The 20,387-nt window shown below is 41.0% G+C and overlaps 2 protein-coding genes and 1 long non-coding RNA gene across 7 annotated transcripts in view; all 3 read left to right on the plus strand.

Moving 5' to 3' along the window:
• Nucleotides 1–15,167, plus strand: part of LOC122985232 (homeodomain-interacting protein kinase 3-like) — a 39,064-nt gene extending 23,897 nt beyond the window's left edge. The window contains exons 7-18 of one of the 2 annotated variants that reach the window (XM_044355687.1): nucleotides 426–512; nucleotides 640–824; nucleotides 1,010–1,175; nucleotides 1,779–1,902; nucleotides 2,142–2,236; nucleotides 3,281–3,435; nucleotides 4,856–5,017; nucleotides 5,109–5,480; nucleotides 5,642–5,803; nucleotides 5,935–6,209; nucleotides 8,787–8,938; nucleotides 10,722–15,167. In XM_044355687.1, the coding sequence (XP_044211622.1) occupies nucleotides 426–512; nucleotides 640–824; nucleotides 1,010–1,175; nucleotides 1,779–1,902; nucleotides 2,142–2,236; nucleotides 3,281–3,435; nucleotides 4,856–5,017; nucleotides 5,109–5,480; nucleotides 5,642–5,803; nucleotides 5,935–6,209; nucleotides 8,787–8,938; nucleotides 10,722–11,291 (2,505 nt within the window). In that variant the 3' untranslated portion in view covers nucleotides 11,292–15,167. The remainder of the gene's footprint in view (nucleotides 1–425; nucleotides 513–639; nucleotides 825–1,009; nucleotides 1,176–1,778; nucleotides 1,903–2,141; nucleotides 2,237–3,280; nucleotides 3,436–4,855; nucleotides 5,018–5,108; nucleotides 5,481–5,641; nucleotides 5,804–5,934; nucleotides 6,210–8,786; nucleotides 8,939–10,721) is intronic. The other variant, XM_044355688.1, reaches the window with a different exon arrangement.
• Nucleotides 15,168–15,815: 648 nt separating this feature from the next.
• On the plus strand, nucleotides 15,816–17,565 carry LOC122985081. The gene is made up of 3 exons (XR_006404017.1): nucleotides 15,816–15,902; nucleotides 16,608–16,639; nucleotides 17,265–17,565. It is a non-coding gene; the product is annotated as an uncharacterized LOC122985081 (long non-coding RNA).
• Nucleotides 17,566–18,661: 1,096 nt separating this feature from the next.
• The window catches only part of kiaa1549la (KIAA1549-like a), a 104,159-nt gene continuing 102,433 nt past the window's right edge, over nucleotides 18,662–20,387 (plus strand). For 2 of the 4 annotated variants that reach the window (XR_006404239.1, XR_006404238.1), the window contains exon 1: nucleotides 18,662–19,135. Coding sequence is in view for 2 of the 4 variants with exons in the window: in XM_044357217.1 (XP_044213152.1) it covers nucleotides 18,892–19,135 (244 nt within the window). In the remaining 2 variants the exon portion in view is untranslated. The remainder of the gene's footprint in view (nucleotides 19,136–20,387) is intronic. The other 2 variants (XM_044357217.1, XM_044357218.1) reach the window with 2 other exon arrangements.

A 20,387-nucleotide genomic window follows, 5' to 3' on the forward strand; every position in this document is an offset into this window, starting at 1 on the left:
ATGAAGTGGTAGTGCATTCCCAATAGGAAACAGCTGCCTAAGCTTCTCAAAACAGGACAAAGCCAGCACACCCTGAGGAAAGCTCACGGAAATGTGAAACTGTGTTTAGACTACCTGCTGAGCTGACTCTGAATACATTTTAAATGAATGTGAGCCTAATATTTATCTCTACATGCACTTCCCAGTAAAAACACAACCACCTAACACTTTGGACACACGGATTTCCATGGAAACACACATACTCTACTCCAAGTACCTGTGTATATTTGATCTAATGCTTTGACCTTTTATTCCTCATCATTGAAACATGACTCACTATTGGCTTTCAACACACAGAGACGCGAAAATGTGTTTATACAGAAATCTTTATATACACTTCATACATACCATAGATTCTCTGGCTTATGTTTTTGTTTCTCCTCCAGACGACAGAAGAGCATGAGAAAGAGACGGGACTCAAATCCAAAGAAGCCAGAAAGTATATCTTCAGCTGTCTGCATGACATAGCACATGTGAGTCCAACCAGAATGCAGTTCACGTCTACAGATATACTTTGTGAATTCAAAAATCCACCAGTTGCCCTCTGTGGCTCTCATATGCAGTGTTTTCTCTCTTTCTGTTTCACTGCGTCCTTTTCAGGTGAACTTGGTGCTGAGTCCTGATAACAGTGACATGCAAGCAGAGAAAGCAGACAGGAGGGAGTTTGTGTCTCTGCTGAAGAGCATGCTGCTGATTGATGCAGAGGACAGGACTGTTCCTGACAGCGTCCTCAATCACCCCTTCCTCACTATGACTCATCTGCTGGACTACCCACACAGTAACCAGTAAGGCTGCGACAACTGACATGAAATGTGGTAGCTTGCACGATGGTGTTTGTTTTGTTTTTCTAGCTTTGTGCAAAGGGATGGCATAATTACATTCTTGTCTGCAATATTGTTGACCGCAGCATGAAATTTAATCATAAAGAATCTCTTCCTCACCCAACTAGAACTCCTCTGATCTCTTCTAGTGTGCAGTCATCTTTCCGTATCATGGACATGTGTCACAGTCGGCCCACTAATGCAGTTTTTGACGCTCTGAACCAGAACACCATTCATTTCTCTAGACCTCCTGTAGCCCCCACTGTCTCCTCTGGCCTTCCTCTGGGCTACAGCAACATACCAGTCCACACTCAGGTGAGTGTGAGTGTGTGCTTTCGACTAGTAATGTTTTCTATTGTATGAGATCTGGGAAAGTATCACTTCAAAACATCAGTAATCATTTATATCAGTGAGACAAACTTACTAGCAATGCTGTTACACCTCAAAAAAATGAGGTCTCATTCATTCCACATGGAATTTCACTTAACTTATTTCTTATTTCTTTGCACTTAGCCTCTCTGTGACTTCCCATTTATTTCAGGATAGAGAACATAACTGAATGCCTATGAATATGACTCTTTGGTTATGTAATGTTTCTTAGCAATGTTTCTGTACTGTTGACCTCATGTTGCCCTCTTCAGGAGAGAAGGTGCCATAACACTTCACCTCAGAATATTATTCTTGGTGTCTGTCTCAGTCACACGTGGCGCTGTCAGTCACTGTAATCCAGCTAATCTTCCTCCTGTATCTGTATTTTTTTTGTATCTCTCCTTTGTCATTCGCTTCATTTCCCCTTAATCCCATCACTCTTCTGTCCACATTTTCCCATTCTCATCTCTACTCTTTTCTTTTTTCTTTTCATTCTTCATTCTGCTGTCTTCTCTTCCACCACCCCCTTATACCCTTTTTCTGATGTAGGCTATTACCCAGTCGGCTCCATCAGTGTTGCATCCTGGGATAGCTATAACAACTGGGAATGGTCAGTTTGGGTGCAGTGACTCGTTCCCACCTGCTCTTCTTCTTTGTCCTCCCACCATGCAGGGTATGTTGACAGCATACTGCTTACAATGATTTAACCACACTTTTTTTTAATAAAGGTGCACGTAATTTTATTACACAGATTTCATATTTTAAAATGTTTTACAGTATAATCAGAATGATTTGGAAAACATTACTCAGTCTGTTCTAATTTAAAGCAGTTAACTGTAAATGAGTGGTGCCATAGCTTCACCAAGACACTGTTACATTTATTGATGTTTTGTTTTATGCATTTTTTTCAAGGTAATCTTAATCAACCAGCAGGGTATTCTGTTCCTATGGTAACTCAGGCCCCTCCCATACAACCCCTACCAGTGAGGCCGGGTGTAATAGCACAGGTAAAACACAGATCCTGTTAGCATGCAAGTACTAACAGTTGAACTATGTAGAAATGTTTTAAGATGCAGTGACAGAGACAGTGAAAGTAACATTTGGAACAACAGAGACTTAGTTGTATAGGCGGATCTGCCCCTGCAGTCACACAGCTGATTTGTCTTTTAGCAAGATTCTGAATTCCTAACTTGTCACTCACTTGTGAACTCAACAGCAGACCTAGTTCTGAGGGAGTTCAAAGAGATTGTATGTATGGGGATCAATAGATCAGGCTTTGTACAGTCATGAATTTTCCAGGCCTGGAAAAGATTTAGAAAAACATGAAATCACAAAGTTTTGGAAAAGCCATGGGAAATACTTTCATAAATATTTTAACACGGTGAATAACAAATTTAAAAATGACCTGTATATTTCAGATGCCATATCACAAACAGAAGCACAGACAGCAGTAATACTTTTCTTTCTAGTAATCTTTCAGTTCTTCCCTGATAGCCAGCTAGCAGTATTTTTTTAACAAAGACAATTTTTCCAGTGATTTTTAAAATTTTATTTGTAATATGCAAGCTATAATCAAGCCTATATTATCATGACATTAATAAAAATATTTTTCTAATATCATGATATGGCACATGTATGCAAGTTCATGTGAAATAACCAATTGATTTTAAATAAAGTGAACTGTGTTTCACTGTTGAGTGTTACATCAGACCAAGCTGATGAATAAACACTGTAAAACAAAACATTGAGAATTCTGTAGTATGTTAGTTTTTATTGTTAATTTGGGCAGCAGAAGCTTAAAAAATGACAACATGATATGATCATATCATTACAATATGCTTCCACTGATAAAAGATGTTAATTATCACTCAGTTCTAATGTTGTAGAAAATGATTGATGTTAGTTTACTATACAAACCTTTCACAGAAATTACAGAATGTTCAGTCATGAAAACTGGTTTAAAGTTATGGAAAAGTCATGGAAATCCATAGTGTATGAACCCTTATTGATGATGGCATAACATCCCTGATTTTCCTTCACTGTCCGCACAGCAGGCCTGGTCTAGCCGGGGTCAGCAGCTCCTTGTCCCTGCAGCTTGGCAGCAGATGACTCCAGTAGGTCCCCCTCCCTCTCACCCACCTCCACCACCCCCGTCCTCCCTAACCAACGATAGCACGGCTGGACCGCAGAGGATCGGTGACTGGGGGTGAGTCACCCAAATTTGAAGTCTGGGAAATTCCCGGTTCCAAGACTTCCTCTAAGTCAAAGATTTTTCTTGCATTCAGTGTGTATACGTGCACTTAAGTAACAGCTACTGTTGGCTTTCTGTTGCAACATGTTTTCTGAAATGTAACCAAAAAAAAACAAGAGTTAACAGAATTAGACTCCTGCTGGAGAAACCCATTTTCCGTCTATGCATATGCTCAACCAGGTTTCTAAAAGGGTTTTTCATTTACAAATGTAGATGACAAAGACTCAGCATGGGAAGCAATACATCACACATAAAGTGATGGTTGTGTTAGGAATTGTTATGAATTTGTTTGTTTTCATTACAGTAGTCATCTGTTCCTATCATATTTTTTTTACCCAAAGTCAGTGTCCAAAATTAACTTTTCAGCTTAGCAGCCAAGGTGGCTGGTAGATGAAAGATTTTCTGGCCAGACTGATTTTTTTACCAGCCAAAATAATAAATAGCCTTTTACTATCGCAATTTGCTATTATCACTATTTATCATGTCATCTTGATCTCATATACATTTGTCAATCAATATTATAGTAGTGTGCAAACATGCACTTCAACACGTTAATGTGCTCAAGTTGTAATTAAAAGCCATCACATTAATGTAAAGACTACAGCAGCACAATCAATCGGAAAATCCATTGGCATTGTTTCAGTGATGATTTAATTAAGAACTACTTTACATCTCAATCGAATTCCAGATTTAATAGAAGGATCATGATTAGCAAATTACTTTAGATTATGTACTACTTGTACATTCTGTGTGTGGCAACAAGTAACGCTTTATTGAGCTGCCAGAACGGGGTTCGGTGGGGCGCTCAGGATAACAACAACATTCAAGTAACATAGTTAACAAGCTAAGTTAATCCTCCAAGCTAATGCGTGCTAACTACGCTAACGACAAATCAGAAATGAAACAAAAGCCAGAGACTACATCGTATGAAGTTGCTGTGAGTTGTAAATTCCCCACCTCTAAGCAGAAGGTAGAAGATAATGTTATCTCAAAACAAGCCCGGGCAGCTCTCCTGCTCCCGCCACCGTCTCAGACTCACCCTAGTCGATGGCTGTCTCCTCGGCCTGCTGCTGGGTGTGCAGCACTATCTTCTTCTCTTTTTTCCATTTTATGGCGGGTGGCAACCAGCATTAAGGTACATCACCGCCATCTACTATGCTGGAATGTGAAACAGAGTTATCTACCCCCACAAACAAACACAGTGAACCAGCAGCTTTCTCCAGCGCGTGTCGGAAATTTATTTTTTCCACTGGCCAGATTGATGTCCATAATTTACTCGCCTAAGACTAAATTTACCTGCATTTGGTGAATGGTGAGCTGCATGATGTTTCTCTTGTACCCCCTTTTTACTTTTATCTTTTTATATCTTTCACAGGAAAGTGCGTCCCCACAGCAGCCACTACAGTTCAATGATGCAGCAGCCTCTCCTGACCAATCAGATGCCAGCCCTCTCTGCCCATCAGCCAATCAACATTGGCATAGCTCATGTTGTGTGGCCCCAGCCAGCCACCAAAAGGAACAGACACAGTCACAACAGGTGAGCTTCTGAATTGTAATCAATCCTTTGAAAGTAGAAGCTCTCTGCCTTTTCATTTGTATCTAACACATCAACTGTTCTTTATAAAAAGGAACCTGTCCCACCCGAGCAACATCCACATATCACAGTGTCGGACCCCCAAGATGGCCGATGTCGTTGGTCAGGCAGTGGCAGGAAGGGAGCAGCCTCAGAGGGAGGTGCCTGTGGTGGAAACCAGGCAACAGGAAGTTCAAAACACAGATGAGGAGGAAGATGATGCAGAGGAAGAAGTCAGCTGCTTCAAAGAGGTTGTGCCAAATGGTATCAGACAGCTGGAGCGTTCCAGTCAACTACAGCGAGACGTGGCGGTTCTAATGGGTGACACACCAAGCCCTGCGCCCAGTGTGATCAGCATCCGCAGTGAACTGACAGACGGAGAAGATGAAGGGGAGGATGAAGACCCTCAGAGGTGCCGTCTGAGCGAGTGAGTAACATCAAAGACAATTTAAAGGGGATGATCCTAATCAACCGTAGCCCATAGAAGGGCATCTTGTGTGTCCTTCACCTGGCCTACCACAGAATGTTTTAATATGAGATTAAGATTGGATTTGAAGAAAGTTTTTACCTGTATTTTTCTGTTTGTAGGTGTAAAGAAGAGTGTGTGTGTGAGGCGTGCAGAAACACAAGTGTGACCATGGAGAGAGTGTGCTCCCTCAGCAGCCCCGACAGCAGCCTCAGCACCAGTTCCTTTGCCTCCAACTCGCTTCAGTCCAGCCCCTCTGTTTCACCTTGCAAGAGACCCAACAGGTAGGTGTTTGTGAATGTTTGTCTTAATGTCCAAATAACTAATTTTCCATGAAAGAGAGATTAAATATAAACACACTCATAAGTTTTGATAGTTCAGCCAGGTTCATGTGTTATTTCTCCTCTGTACCCAGCATGTCAGAGGACGACGGCCACGAGAGTGGCTGTGACACAGTGGAAGGCTCCCCCACGTCCGACACATCAACTTCCCCGCGTGGCAACAGTCCTTACCGTTACCTTGACAATAGTAACCACAACAACCGCCCACCCTTGGCTGCCATGGTAGCACCACTGCCTTCCCCTGCAGTGCAGGGCAGGAGTCCCCGTGGTGTCAGGACAATGGTGGTTCCACCAATGAGAGTGCACAACAACAACACTCAAGGGACAGAGGAGCGTTTCCAGAGAACAGGTCAGTGGTGGTGTTTACTTTTCAAACAGGAAACAAATATTTCTCTTTGTGCATGGGTTTACTGTATGACTTCCTCTGATTATACATAGGATGGATTTCATAGATAAGCTCTTGTTTTTGTTGTGTAGCATACTAACATCTGAAAAAGAGATGGTATATCTGTTTTGGGATTTTTTTTCTTTCTTTTTTTTTCAATTTTATCATTACAAGCTAAAGGAGTTTGGTGCTTTCATGAAAATATTGTATTAACACGCAGAAAAGTGTTTTGCTATAAATGTGCCCTCTTGCCACCTGTCTTGTGGTCTGTCACCTTTGCTTTGGCGGTGTCTGCTTTGCAGGTCATATGGAAGCAGTAGGGGCTTACCGCCCCCTAGTGGGTCATAGAGGCTTTAACAGGTGATCAAGAGACACCAGCAGAGAACTGGCCACACTGTAGTCTAATACTCAGAGATGCATCCTAACTTTCATCGCTTTCCCTCCATCAGAGTAACACTTTTCTTAAAGGAAATTTTCCAGAGAATCAAGAGAAAATTCTCAAGACAAATACAGAGAGGGTGTGTTTTTCCCTCATATTACACATAAATAGTTGGGTTATAAGCAGTGTTTTTTTTGTATATGTACATACGTCTACATGTAATGTAAGCTTTACTGAATCAGATTTCTAAAGGCACAGCAATTTAATTATTTTGAATGCGGTGCAGAACAAGTAAAATGATGGAAACTCTCCTCGTCTGAGCATTCACTATTGTTGATAGTAAAATCATTCAGTGTATTTCCTGTTCCCTTAAGTTACTGTTAACTTTAACTGGAGTACAGTTAATGTAGTCCCAAGTGGAGGGAAAGGTGGATGCATTTCGTTTGGTATTGAATCAGAGCCTATGTTTTCTCTGCTGGTTCTTGCCATGGAGCAAAAGTTGCCCAAAGGCACTGGTGTGTGATCAGTTTCACCTTTCAGTTCTCCCCATGTTAGTTTTATTAATAGGGGAGTCAATTTAAAACTGACACAAATCAGAGTCCAAGGATCAACTTTGCTCCTCTGGTGCCTTTTCTGAGTGCCAACAATCTATGTGCCTTTCTCTTTCACCAACTTGATGGATTTTATTGTCTATTTGTATGGTGCTGTGTTTTATGGGAAGATTCTCAACCTGTTTAAATGTGAAAGACACGTTTGATGATTCTTTAATGACAGCAGAAGTTACAGTTACACCATGACCATAAAATGCTAAATTGTCAAATTCCTCTACACCACTAATTCAGACATTTCATCTGAAGCAGGTCATTCTCTTTTGTTCACTGGGATCACAGTCCTGCTGTAAAATGACACTTTGTCCACACTGACTGTAATCAAAAGGAGTGGCATGATTCTGCAGCATCGAGTAGTGCCTTTCTTTGGCCAACATCTACAGCAGTCATTTCACTATATCTGTTAAGTGTAGGTTAGGTTAAACATTGCCACACCAGAACACGTCCAACACCACCATAGTTGAATTAGCTGTTAGCTTTTTTATTATTATTAAAGTAAAGGAGACTTTCTTTCAGTCTTCAGTAAAACTTCAGTGTTGTTAACTCAATGTCCTCTGCTATTAAGACTGAGCTTTTCCATTTATCTTTTGACTTTAATTAAAAAAGAAGTTGGCTGTTTTTATTTGGCTGACTTAGTACAGTATGCTATACGCATCGCATCTCATTAAGGTGTTAGCTTGATATACTTTCAGATGGTATCTCATCAGGTTTCCTGCTTTTGCTTTGAGTGCAAATTTGGTTTGTGTAAATCTTTCTACACTGCATCGCACAGCTCTCTTAGAAATGTTAAATCTAGATGCTGTTTTGTAGTTACAGCTACATTGATTGTTTTTACATCAGCACTCAGGAGAACAATTTGGCATCCCTGCTAAATTCTGCTGTTCATTTTTTTCAATATCATATCGGCATTTTCTAAACATTTGAAAATAAGTTTTTGGCAGTGTTCCTAGGTTTTGGGGCCTTACATGGACCAGTCTCATCATACTGTTTGATGTTAGTTAGCCTGTCTGGTCAGCCTTTCACTGCCAGGTAAAGCAACACAGCACATGTATGAGGATTGTGTGCTTGTCATATTAATAGCTCATCCTAAAGGTCACCACAGCCCCCAAATATTCAGCTCTGCAGTGTTTGGCACTGTGAAGTGCTACACAGTATGGCACATTGACCTTATGATTAGATCTACACCATCAGTGGCTTGGGGGCATCTTGATCAGTTAATTTAATGTGTGCAACCTTCAATTTACTCTACAGTATGATCAGATTAGCTCAGTAGACAGTGATGATCAGCTGTCAAATCCTTGGAGGTAACAAACATTTTCAGATGAAATACCTGCATTTAAGGTCTAAAGAGGAACATATGCTCCATATTAAAAGAACATCTGAATCTATTCCCTCTCTGGTATGCATGCTTGTTTGTTGTTTGAAGTTTTGGTAGTTGTTGCTCTATTTCACTGTCTTTAGCTTTTCAGGTCATGCGGACTAACCTGCCATCTTTTTTTTGCAATATATATGTATGTCCTTGTTTGACTCCCTTCTGTCTTCTCTTTGTCCCAGTCTCAGAGTCCTGGTCCCGGTCCAAAGGCCGCTGCAGCCTGGTAGGACAACAAAGCACTCCCTCTTCCGTCCCCCTCCTCCCATCCGCCCCCCTCCTGTCCCGGCAACAAAAATTGACGGGGCAGCAGCAGCACCCTCTGGGTTTTGGACAGGTCAGTCTAGTTCCTTTCCTTTCTCTTAAAATATTTGAGGCAGGATGCAGATAAAGAAAAGGAGCAGAACTCTTCAAAATCTGTTGGAGAATATTAATGAGATGACTCATGCTTTGCAGCAGAGCTTGAGGGCATGTTGTGTCCAAAGTTGTATGACAGGCAAATGAAATTGGTCTCTGGAATTATTCAGCAGAAATACCAAAAAATTTTCCTTTTGAAATACTGGAGATTAAAAATATTGGGGGCTGAGTTGTGTAGTGGTATAATTTTAATGAGCTTACACAACAGTTTGCAAAAACAGGTGTGGGTAGCAAGAAAAGGTAATTTGTACAAAGAACCTTTTATAAAAAGTTTAAACCCAAGGAGTACATGGTGGGAAACAGACATGTGAAAATCACAAAGGTACTCGGATACTTTGTTCCTAAGACAGCTGCATAATACAAACAAACCAAATTTTAGTAAAATTGACCCAGTTGAGGAATGTAACCCATCTGGTACAATAAATTGTATTCTGGTCTCCTTTCAGTCCCTGAAGTAAGGGCTTGATAAAAACATCAAGCAATGACTTCAGAGAAATATTTCAATATTTTGGGAAATGGCCTGTACGCTAAATATGAAGCTAGAGCTAGTAGCTGGTTAGCTTACCTTAGCATAAACATGCAAAACGGGGAAACTGCTAGCCTGACTCTGTCCAAAGGTAACAACATCCATAACATGTTAATTAGTGAGATTTAGAGGTGCTGGTAGGTGGATTTCAATAACTTTGGACAGAGCCAGGCTAGCTGTTTCCTCCTGTTTCCAGTCTCAATGCTAAGCTAAGCTAACTAGCTGCTGGCTCCAGCTCCATGCTGAACAGACATGTGGCTGTAATCAATCTCTCATTGGGCTTGGGTGATATCTTTTTTTTCATACCTTCCTGACATTTCACAGGGGTATATGTATTTGTAAAAAAAAAAAAAAAAAAAAATGTAAAAGCTGAGCTGCTGGTGATGGAAGTCATTGTAGCATGTATGACATTAGTAGTGGTGATGTGCGGGTCAGGGTTTTTTAATACCTGCACCCACCGGACCTGTTATGGGAGCCAATCCACACTGCCCGCGTCAGTCAACCACCCAAACCCAACCCAACCCACAAACCGCCAACTGCGCAGAAAATATGTTATGATTATGAGTGCTTAGGTGGAAGTACAAGGCAAAAATTCAGAGATGAAACAGTTAACACTGTCTCTTACCGTTCATCCAGTACAGTAGCAGAGAAACAGCTGAATAACTAAATTTAAAATAAACTTACTGAAGACCAGCAGATGAAAATCTAGAAAAGAGTTTCATTCACCACAAACATAACAAGACACGAATATCTCATATTTTGGCTAAAGTTCTCAGCAAAGTTATAAACTTTGAATCGCTTCCTCTGCAGTCTTCACTTCCTGCGGAGTCGACGAGCAGAAATACAGACAACGCCACTCTGCCATTGCAATCCACATTATAGTTAGAGGGAGGATTACATGCTGTTTTCAAGTTCACCTGGTAAACTCCAGGTGTACTTCAGGTTTACTCAGAGTCTGTATGTTTGATGGTATTGAAAATCATACCTTCTGTATTTCTAAATACTCTGGTGTACTGTAATACTGTGATACCGCCCAAGCCTACTTCTCATCTAACTCTTGGGAACAAAGCGAATCAGCATATTTCCCAAAATATCAGATTATTTCTTGAACAGTCTGGGTAGAATTTGGGTGTTTAACAGATTGTCACTGTGTTTGTTTATTCTCTCTCTGATGCAGCCGTACGGTTCCAACCACAGCAACAAAGAGTGGAACGGCAACTATGGTCCTCTGCGGCCGCACGCCTACATCCCCCCAACTGTCCACACCCACACCTTCACGCACCTGCCACACAGCAGCCCCACGCACACTTCGGCCGCCCCGCACACACACACCCAGGGCCTGCCCACACACACCCTGCTGTCCTACCCTCCCAGCGGCCCCCTCACCGCCGCCCACCACCCCCATCCCATCCTGCCCTCTCGCCCTCCTCCTCCCCCTCTCCTCCAGCACAGCTACAGTCTCTCCCACCCCCAAGGGGGCGCTATAGTTCACCAGGTGACCCTGGGCATCAGCACCCACCCCCACCACCCTGGACACCCCGCTCCCCACCCACACAGGCTCCTTCCCTCCCCGACCATCCACCCCCATCACCAACCCGGTTACGCCCACCACCCCCACCAATTCAAACCTCCCTTCCCCCCTCCGCCACCCCCTCCTCACCCCTACATGGCCTCACCAGCCGCCTACACAGGCTTCCCTCTGAGCCCCACCAAGCTCAGCCACCACCCCCAGTTCTCTTATATCTGAGGAGCAGGACGGGGCCGCAGCAGTACCTTCTTGTGAGGAAGGGCGACAGGAAATGGACTGGGGCTGCGACCTGGGCCTGTAGAGCTAGCAGCAGAGCACAAAACGGACACTTGTGATGATGAATATGAAGAAGAGGAAAATATGGTTAACAAGAGGAAGATGAATAACGATGTATGATAGGGGATTGAGGAAGAAACCCAAAAGTAATGATGCTGAAGATGATGTTTTATGGTGTTACGAGGCCTCTGTAATGTGGAGGTGCAAAAGTCAATGATGGTGTTTGATTGTCAGAGCAACTTGTGTTCTGAAAGACTTCCTGCAAAATCATGTCAACCAGCGGAAGAAATAATGATCGATTACTGCAGAGCTTTATAAGAGAGCATCACAAGAGTGAATGAATTCACAAATGATGATGATAAGGAAATTTAAATTAAGAATGTGTCCTTTGCACATTACCTCCTGTCATTTGTTGTTTGAGTAGTGTTCAGAGAATATGATCTAATTAGTGGCTGGAAATCATTCGTTGTTGTTTGCTGTCAGGCCGACCCTTTATCTTTGTTGCCTTGTAGCATGTGCTAGCCGCTCAGATCTGTTTTTTAAGCCATCCCAGTCTGTATTAACCAGGATTGAACGCTCCTGTCTTTGTTTCAGGCAGACTTTGCTGCTGCCATCTCCTAGTGCCTTAAAACCAGAGTTTATGACGTTACTTCAGGAGCTTATAGATTGTAAATTTAAATGGGCTTGCAGCACTTAACCTTTAGACTCTGAATACGATGGGCTTATTGGATGAATATGAGGATTCTGCTTGTGGTTATGTTTAAATATTGGCAAATGTTCAAACTTCAGTTTGCTTTCTAACTCAGAGTATGGATTTACTTTAGCTAGAGGCTGCACATTTAGGGCTTTGACTGAATGAGCTTTTTATGTACATAAAGAGTGATTTGATATTTTGATAATCGATTTCTATTCACTATAGTACTTAATTCATAACAGTATTGTCACTGTTTACTGTAACTGCAATACAATCTAGATAGCCTCTGGGTTGCTGTGTTTTTATTTTATTTTTTGCATTTAGGCTAGACCTGCATTAATGCATTTAATGTTTTAGATTTTGGGAGTGGCATAGACTAAAAAAAGAGATAAAATTTGTTTTATGTTTTACTTTTAAATGCTTCTCAGTGTTTGAAATAACCTATCAACTTACAGTATCATTGCTGGGCTATTGAGTGTTAGAGGTGTTATCGGTAATTGTTTCAAATATTCGTGTGAGACGAACCTTTTGTCCATGTATTGAAGCCTTTTGTCAGTTTTGATACATTCCTTCAGGGTGGATGAATAGCCTTGATATTTGCTTTTTTTTTTTTTTTTTTTTTTTTGGTTTTGTGTTTTTGATTTCCAGTGTGTAGTAGAGCTGCGTCTTTACCTGTCGTCATATCAGCTGGTATTTTAATCCAATCAGCACCAAAGACTGTTCATTAATCATTTCTGAAGCATGGTCGATACTATTTCTCCCTTCACCTCCAGCATACTGTTGCAGTTATCAACATTGGAATATATTGAGAGATCTCTATTTTAAAAAATGAGGTTGAGGTTTTATTTTTCTGAGCTATGTTTGGCAAATTGTATTTGGAATGTATAGATAATAAGCTGCTATGTACTGATTATCTGCCACTTCGTAGCTGTGAATTTAGAGGATTAATCTCATTCTAGCCTGCATTCTCTCTTTTGTATTGTAGTTCAGACAACTAGATACAATAGGAGTGGATTTTATTTTGATCATAGAGTATATTGAATGCTATTCCTATATGCTTGTGCCTCTGTATATTGGCTTTGTTGTTTTGAAGTGATTGTAAACTGCTGTAATGGAAGTTATGAGTTTTCTCTTTCTTTTTTTATTCTGTTGCTTTTTGGTGTGTGTGTGTGTGTGTGTGTTTTTTTTTTTTGTGTGTGTGTGAGCATTTAGCATCAGTATTTCATCTTGAAACGTAGGCTGGGTTCACTCTTGGATTCTGTAACTGGTGTGTCGTTGATGTATTATTGTTTTTCTTCTGATGAAATTGCTTTTTTTTTCCCGTTGTTGGACTGTATTTGCAACTCTTGTACTGTACAACTAGTGCCTTTCTTCAAACAAGTGGCTGCATCGCATTGATATCAAAGCAGTCGGAAATGTGTAGACTAGTTCCTTCTAAGGGGATCAGCTCCTACTTTCACATCACGAAACCCCAAAGTTATTTGTTTGTTAGACTGAGATGAGGTCTGAAAAACAATCTCTTTTTTTTACAGTCCTAAGAAAGTACAAGTCAGGGAATGTTTTATTGCGCTCACCAAGAACACCGTGCAGTACTCAAAAAACATAGGGCCTGAATATACACAAATGCAAAGCTTTATTCTCACACCGTGAATGTATTTGTGGAACCCGAGACATCTGTTTTTGGTTTGCAGATGACTTATTTGTTGCATTTCTGATGGATACACAGAGTTTTCTCTCATTTTGTGATCGGGATGTTGATAGTTCTTGTATGCAGCTATTACCATAGGTAGATATCATCATGTGTTTCAGTCAGGGGTTCTTTCAAAAGGCTTTATCCATCAATCATACTAAAAGTTTAGGTCCAAAGTTGCCCAATCCTCACCTACTTATTGTATTACATTGTAATGGTTTTGCTATGTTGCTCAAGTATTGGGTGTATTTTGTGTATTCGTCTATTATGCTACTGTGTTGACGATCCTTAAACAAATGAGAGGACACACTGTTCAGCGTGGAGTGCAGCCTAGATATCTAACTGATTGAAGAGGTGTGTTGCCGCACAGTAATCTGTACTTCACTTCATGGAAGGTGTTCTCTTCATTTTAACCCTGTGGTGTGCAGCTGCTCTCATTGATTCCCCCCCATATGTTTCTATTGTTTCCATCAGCTCAGCACCTGCGATGAGATGAACACATGTACCACCTCAGTGATGTCCCACGCCATAATCCCCCACCACTTTGGGTTGATTGCTTAGGATAGATAATCCTGCCTCCCTGCAGCCTAACGCTGACAGTTGCATCATCAAAGTCACCAGAGGGTCAAACAGTCCCAGATCCAAAGCTCAACAAGCACACAGAGCCCAGCAGCCTCAAGTAACAAAGCAGAGTGGCTGCTAAACACATAATTCCAAAAACATGAGGGGGAACTTAAGCTTTCTGTCCCTCCTATTAATCTTTTTTTGGGGGATATGGCAATAAACGAGAATTGCATCCAATTTATTTTCATCAGTGTTTCAGAGGTTGTAGTCAGCAATGTTTTGGTCCCTGCTGGCCTGCTTTTACTGGACCCCCACATGTCAAAACTACCAACTCAAACATTGGTCTGACACATCTCATTTGGGTACTGGGCTGAAAAAAAAATTGTAATTGCGCAATTTAAATCCTAAGACACGTTTTAGGTAGATTTTGTACCACAGCTATCTAATTATTGGGTTGACATTTATTGTATTTAGACACAAATATGTAGACACGATTGCTAAATTGAAACTGTTACTGTTCTAAATATGTGTAGATTTGTGTGGCTTTATGATTTTATGTTTTTGATTTTTTTTTTTTTCTTAAATGCTACACTAGTTTGACATGTAGCAACTGCACTGTGCAATATACAACAATATGAGGACTGGGAAAATGATTATCGTTTGGATGTAATAATGTGTGTCTTACCAGTTTGCGGTCGTTTTCTTTTCCCCCCTCTAGTTCTCAGTGAGTTTCAATGTGACCAAGCCTTATGTACTTTGTCACAAAAAGCGGGTTCCTTCTTGGTGACTCTTATTGGTGAGTGTCAAATTATGAATTGATGGTGTACTATGTCAAGATTCACTTTGAATTAAAAAAGATCTTTTTGCTTCACTCAGTGTTTGTTTTCTTTGTTGAAAGACAATTCATGTACAAGCGTTACTATTTGATTTACTTGTATTTATTGCCACATCGAAGCAATGAACAAAGTCTTAACAGACGACTGTGTTGGTTTTATGTTGATGTCAATAATTTGATAGTGATTATATTGAAACATTTATAATAGCCCTTTGCCTGAAAGAGACATCCAGATTCAGCCATTTAGCATGTGGCTACAGTAAAGGTTATGTTACTGCCTATAGGCACATCTATTTAACTGACAGTAGCTGCAGTTAAAATATGTCAGTAGGTTAATGAAAGAGCACTTTGATTTTGGTGTACCACTTAATAATAAGTAACTAGAACATTGACAATAATCAATGTTTCTGGGTGGTACAATGAAGAATGTAAGCATTTCTAATTGTTGGCACACTTAAAGGGATCCTTCATTAACTTATTGACAGTATTAAATAGACCCTTTTCACAGCAACGCATTTTGACTTGTCAAAGCAGGAAAAGTGCAGGTGTAATGAATAACAGTGTTGATGGCAGTTCCAGCGCTCCATCATTATTTACACCTGTGCTTTTCCTGCTTTGACAAGTCTGCAGAGAAAATGGTAAATCAGCTGCTGTTGTGTTTAATCTGCTAATGTCAGTGTGTTAAATAGGTCAGAGAAGTTACCTTTACACAACCTTGTGGTTACCAATAGATGACGTATCCACAACGTTAGCTTAACTTCTTTAACCAAAGTAAGTGTCCTTGAAGTGCTGACGCAACAGGTACTTTGTCGGTAGCTAGTCATGAAGTAGTGATGTAATTAGGTTAACGTAGTAGTGTCATGTCTTTGAGTGTGGGCACAAATAAGTGATAATTCTGTATGTGGAAAATATATAATAGTTGTGTCAACATAGAAACAATTAGTGGGAAGGAGCTCCCATTCAAAATAACCTTGGTACAAATTCTCAAGTCGCTATGAGAAGTGCAATGAAAAAGAGTGCTAGACAGAAGCTTTTTTATTTATTTTTTTGTTTTTAATTCTTAAAGTAAGAAACGTCAGGAAGTAGACATCTGCATAAGAAATACCTTAAACAACAAGAAAGTAGTGCAACAATCAACAAAGTGCCAAAGTTTAAATAAATCCAGGTGCCATCCTCATCATTTCATTAGTTCCACCTGTGTTTTTTTCTGTTATGATGGGTCAGCATGTTTACTATGAAAAAGTTATGAAAAAGATTAATTTGTGAATGATAAAGAAACAAAAGTGTTTTGATGCTAGTACGGCTATCAAGATTCAGGGTTTTTTTTTCAGACAGCAAAACAAAATGTAAAGTAGCCTACACTGGGACATTTTTCCTGACTTACCAACAGGTGCATGTTAGAAAAAGTTTGGGAACCACTGAGCTAATTTAAAGTCCTCCTCCACTGAAAATATGTTTTTCTTCATGTTCCTACAGTTGGATGATTGAGCTTCACTGTGCAGAATGATGTAAGTGCAGTTTCACACCAGAGGGCTGTTTTACATTCATCTGTTGAAGGGGGAAAGTCTCTTTATACTTCCCTTTAATCTGAGTATAAGGCATCACAGGTTGGAAGCCAATCCTACTCTAGTATGCAATTTATACAAGTGATGTGGAAACATAAAGCCTCTAGTGCACATACTCTGAGAATGGACTTTTCAGTGAAATGGGGGACATTTTGTGTCCAACGGTTAAACTTCTGAAATGAAAAATATTTGCACATTCACTGATTATGGATTTCTCAATGAGAGAAGTGGAGTAATTGTAATTTTAATAAGTCTTAATGAGGTAATTGACGGCTGTTATTCTGAATGTAATGACATGTTGAGAACTCATCCTACGTCTTACTGAGAGGTTCAGAGGTCCTGTTGTTCCAACAGTTTTTACTTAATGACTGTCATGATTGAGTGTTAACATAAAGGTGTTTTTAATTAAAAATGTCTGCTTCTGGCAAACATTTGCTGAACATGATTAACATTTTTATAATTTGAAATCAGGCAAACAAAACCATTCAGATAAATTCTCATAAGCCTCCCTTTGTGCAAGTTTAGGCTAATGTAGTTTGATGAATTAACACAATGTTTGCAATTTCAGGGTCCTAGAGGACGTTCCAGCAGCAAAATAATGATTTCAACATGACTTCTGTTACAGTAAATCAGGCACAATGGGAACAAATCTAACGATGTGTGTATGTCCCCTGTGTGGCCAGTCATCCTTCTTACCGACTGTGACTGTGAACAGGCAGTGTGACTCTGCCCTCAGCTCCCACCAGGGGCCGCCAGGGGCCCGCCTGCTCCTCACAGCAGAGCCCCGCTGGCGTCACTGCCTGCTTTGATTTTTGGTCCCCTAATGATGCAGCGAGCTTCACCTACGCTCCATTAAAGAGGAAAGAAAGACACAAGTGAGTTGTCTCGTCTCACATCTTCGTCTTCAGAGATGGAGTAATTAAGCGGACCGTTATGACCCGTCTGTTTCTGTCATTTTAACCATAATCACAGCACACACTCAGACTGTTCCCAGAAACTGTGTCAAGTCAGACACACTTAGACACAACAAGACCGGACGTTAGATAACTTACACATGAGAAACAAAAGAAAATTTACAGCTTTTACAGAACAAAACAACAAGAGAGAAGAAACTGTGTGTGAGCTCCTTGGTGTTGGTTAGAGGTCAGGCAGCAAAAGGTGCCACTGAAATGACTGTATGTATTTATGTTACAGACATTTTTTGAGTTCAGGCTGGTGCTTGTGCAAGTTTGACTTCAAGATACAACATAGTCTACAAAAACTATTAAAAAAAAATAACATGTAGCAAATACACCTTTAGACAGTCTTTAGCCCTTGTTTAATACAAACTCATATCTTTTGTGGTGACAGCATCATTTAGGTAAGCTGATGAGTAGCTTATTGTTTAGCGTCTAATGTGTCAACTACATCATGAGAGGCACAGTAGCCTATTCTGTGTTTTCATTGGAGCCCACATATAAACATTTAAGCAGGACACTGAGCCTTTAACAACAAATTAACCACCCTCTAGGTGGCTTCAGTCCTTAATTATTTAACTACATGAGCTCCTTTGGACCTTCTGAGATTATGGATGTGTGGATGTGTTTGAATGTATTACAGATATATCCTGAGGAGCCATTTATGTATAATAGGCTACATTTTGAGGTGCTTCATAACATTTGACTGCTCTTATGTGCTGTGAGAAAACATTAGGTTGTGCACCTTTAACTTCTAAAGTGTCTTAAAAAAAAAAAAAAAGGTAGTCCGGACTCCCCAAAGGGATTGCAAGAAATAACTGAGGAGGAGTCACAACTCAGACATATTAAACTTGTGATGAGGAGTCACACGCACGCTATTTAGTTCAACCACACCGTACACTAAATGCACTTCCGAACTACTTTTATTTTGAGGGCGGAATCATCTGTTTTTCCGGCGTTGCAGCCGCGCAATAACGCATCTGCCAGCAGAGATGGAGCGCCTGGTGGTCGCAGTACGCACATCTTGACACACACAGCGCGCGTACACACTGACACAGTGAGACAGGTAAAGGAAAAATAAAACATTGGTGTGTTTTGTCTCCGTCGACCTTCACAGCAACCCCGCAGGCTCATGGAGAGCGGAGCCCTGCTTGTCCGCACCGGGGGCAGGTTGATCGGATGCCTTTCACCACACCAGCGCCGTTAGATGTTTTCCATTCAGGATTAATTGGTTGACCAATGGCTCCCAAACATGCGCTCCTCTCCAGCAGCGGCAGCGGCCCCGGGGTCGGAGGGGTAAATAATAAAGAAGACCCCCGCTCTCTATGTCCGACGGCATGGATCCTGGATGCCGGGATGGTGGCCGTGTGCTCGCCGAGGAACGGGAAGAGGACGCGGGCGCTGGATGGGATGCTGGCCCGGTGGTTTGTGACCATCGGCGCCGTGCTGATGCTGATGATGCAGTGCTCCTTGGCCGCTGACGGTAAGACAGTGATGCTTGCTGTGTTATTATCCAACCTGTAAGAGTGTTCCTGATGGGTTATAACCATATAGCCTAAATAGACCCTAAACAGCATATGACCTGAGCCTGAGCTGCTCTGAATGTTGAAACTCCCTTTTCCGTTCAAGCTTGATTGCTTTATTCTGTCATTAATGTTTTTCTTTATTAGCTTAATTAGAGAGAGGTTATTGTGTGGAAGAGTTTCTCAGACTCTGTTAGATGTCAGTGATAACCTGTAAAAACAACCGCTGTGTTGTATAAGCCATGGCAGTCATTTTGATGCGTCTGGAGCTGTTTTGGTGATCTCTGAGGGCTTTGGTGACTCTCTCGTAGCCTACATATTTTCATTTTTCTAACTCATTCTTCTAACTATATTTAAAATGACGTTCCTTTTGTATTTAAGCCATCGGTGTGGTCGCACACAAGCTCTGACCGATGTCACGTCCCCAAACAGGCATCCGGAGCGCACCGTGGACCGCAGCGCTGCGCCGCGCAGCCACAACACTCACCGCGGCAGTCTCTCTCTCTCTCTCTCTCTCTCTCTCTCTCTCTCTCTCTCTCTCTCTCTCTCTCTCTCTCTCTCTCTCCTCTGTTTCTTTGCATTAAGCGCGAAACTTTTTATTCATTCATGGAGCATTGAGCCCCGAGGTCGTCAACCTCCAACACATCCATAGGGGACGTTTCATAGCCGGCACAGATAAATAATTGATGATCTCCGTGTCCTCACTGCCATCCGAGGAAAACATAAAAATAGCAGCAGAGACACGTTCACATAATTCCATCATATACTGCTTTATCTACAGCTCTGTAAGAAGACCAGTCATGTATATATAATATACATTATAATATTAATATCATAATGATAACAAAAGCAGTTTAACCTTAAGGTCAGTTTTAACGTGGTTTATTTAGTTATAATTTCGCTTGGTTTTACGCATTTAACCTCCCAGGAAAGATTAATAATTAATTAATAAGAACTACAGCTATTTATTGCGTCTTAAACATGAACCTCAGCCAACCTCTAGATGTCGCTGTTTGTCATTTGCAAGCCATTTTGAGTTTGGAGGACGCCCGGCTGGCACTTAGTTAAATTTGCGTTGATTATTTCTCTGCGTAGATTACAGGTTCTTGACAATAAATGAATATCGACGCAGTCAGTATACAAAGAAATGTCATAAGTACCCACACAAAGTGATCAAACTGACTTTGCATTCAGCACACATTCACAAAATGA

The sequence above is a fragment of the Thunnus albacares genome, chromosome 7 (assembly GCF_914725855.1).
Source record: "Thunnus albacares chromosome 7, fThuAlb1.1, whole genome shotgun sequence".
In the NCBI taxonomy this organism is placed as follows: domain Eukaryota; kingdom Metazoa; phylum Chordata; class Actinopteri; order Scombriformes; family Scombridae; genus Thunnus; species Thunnus albacares.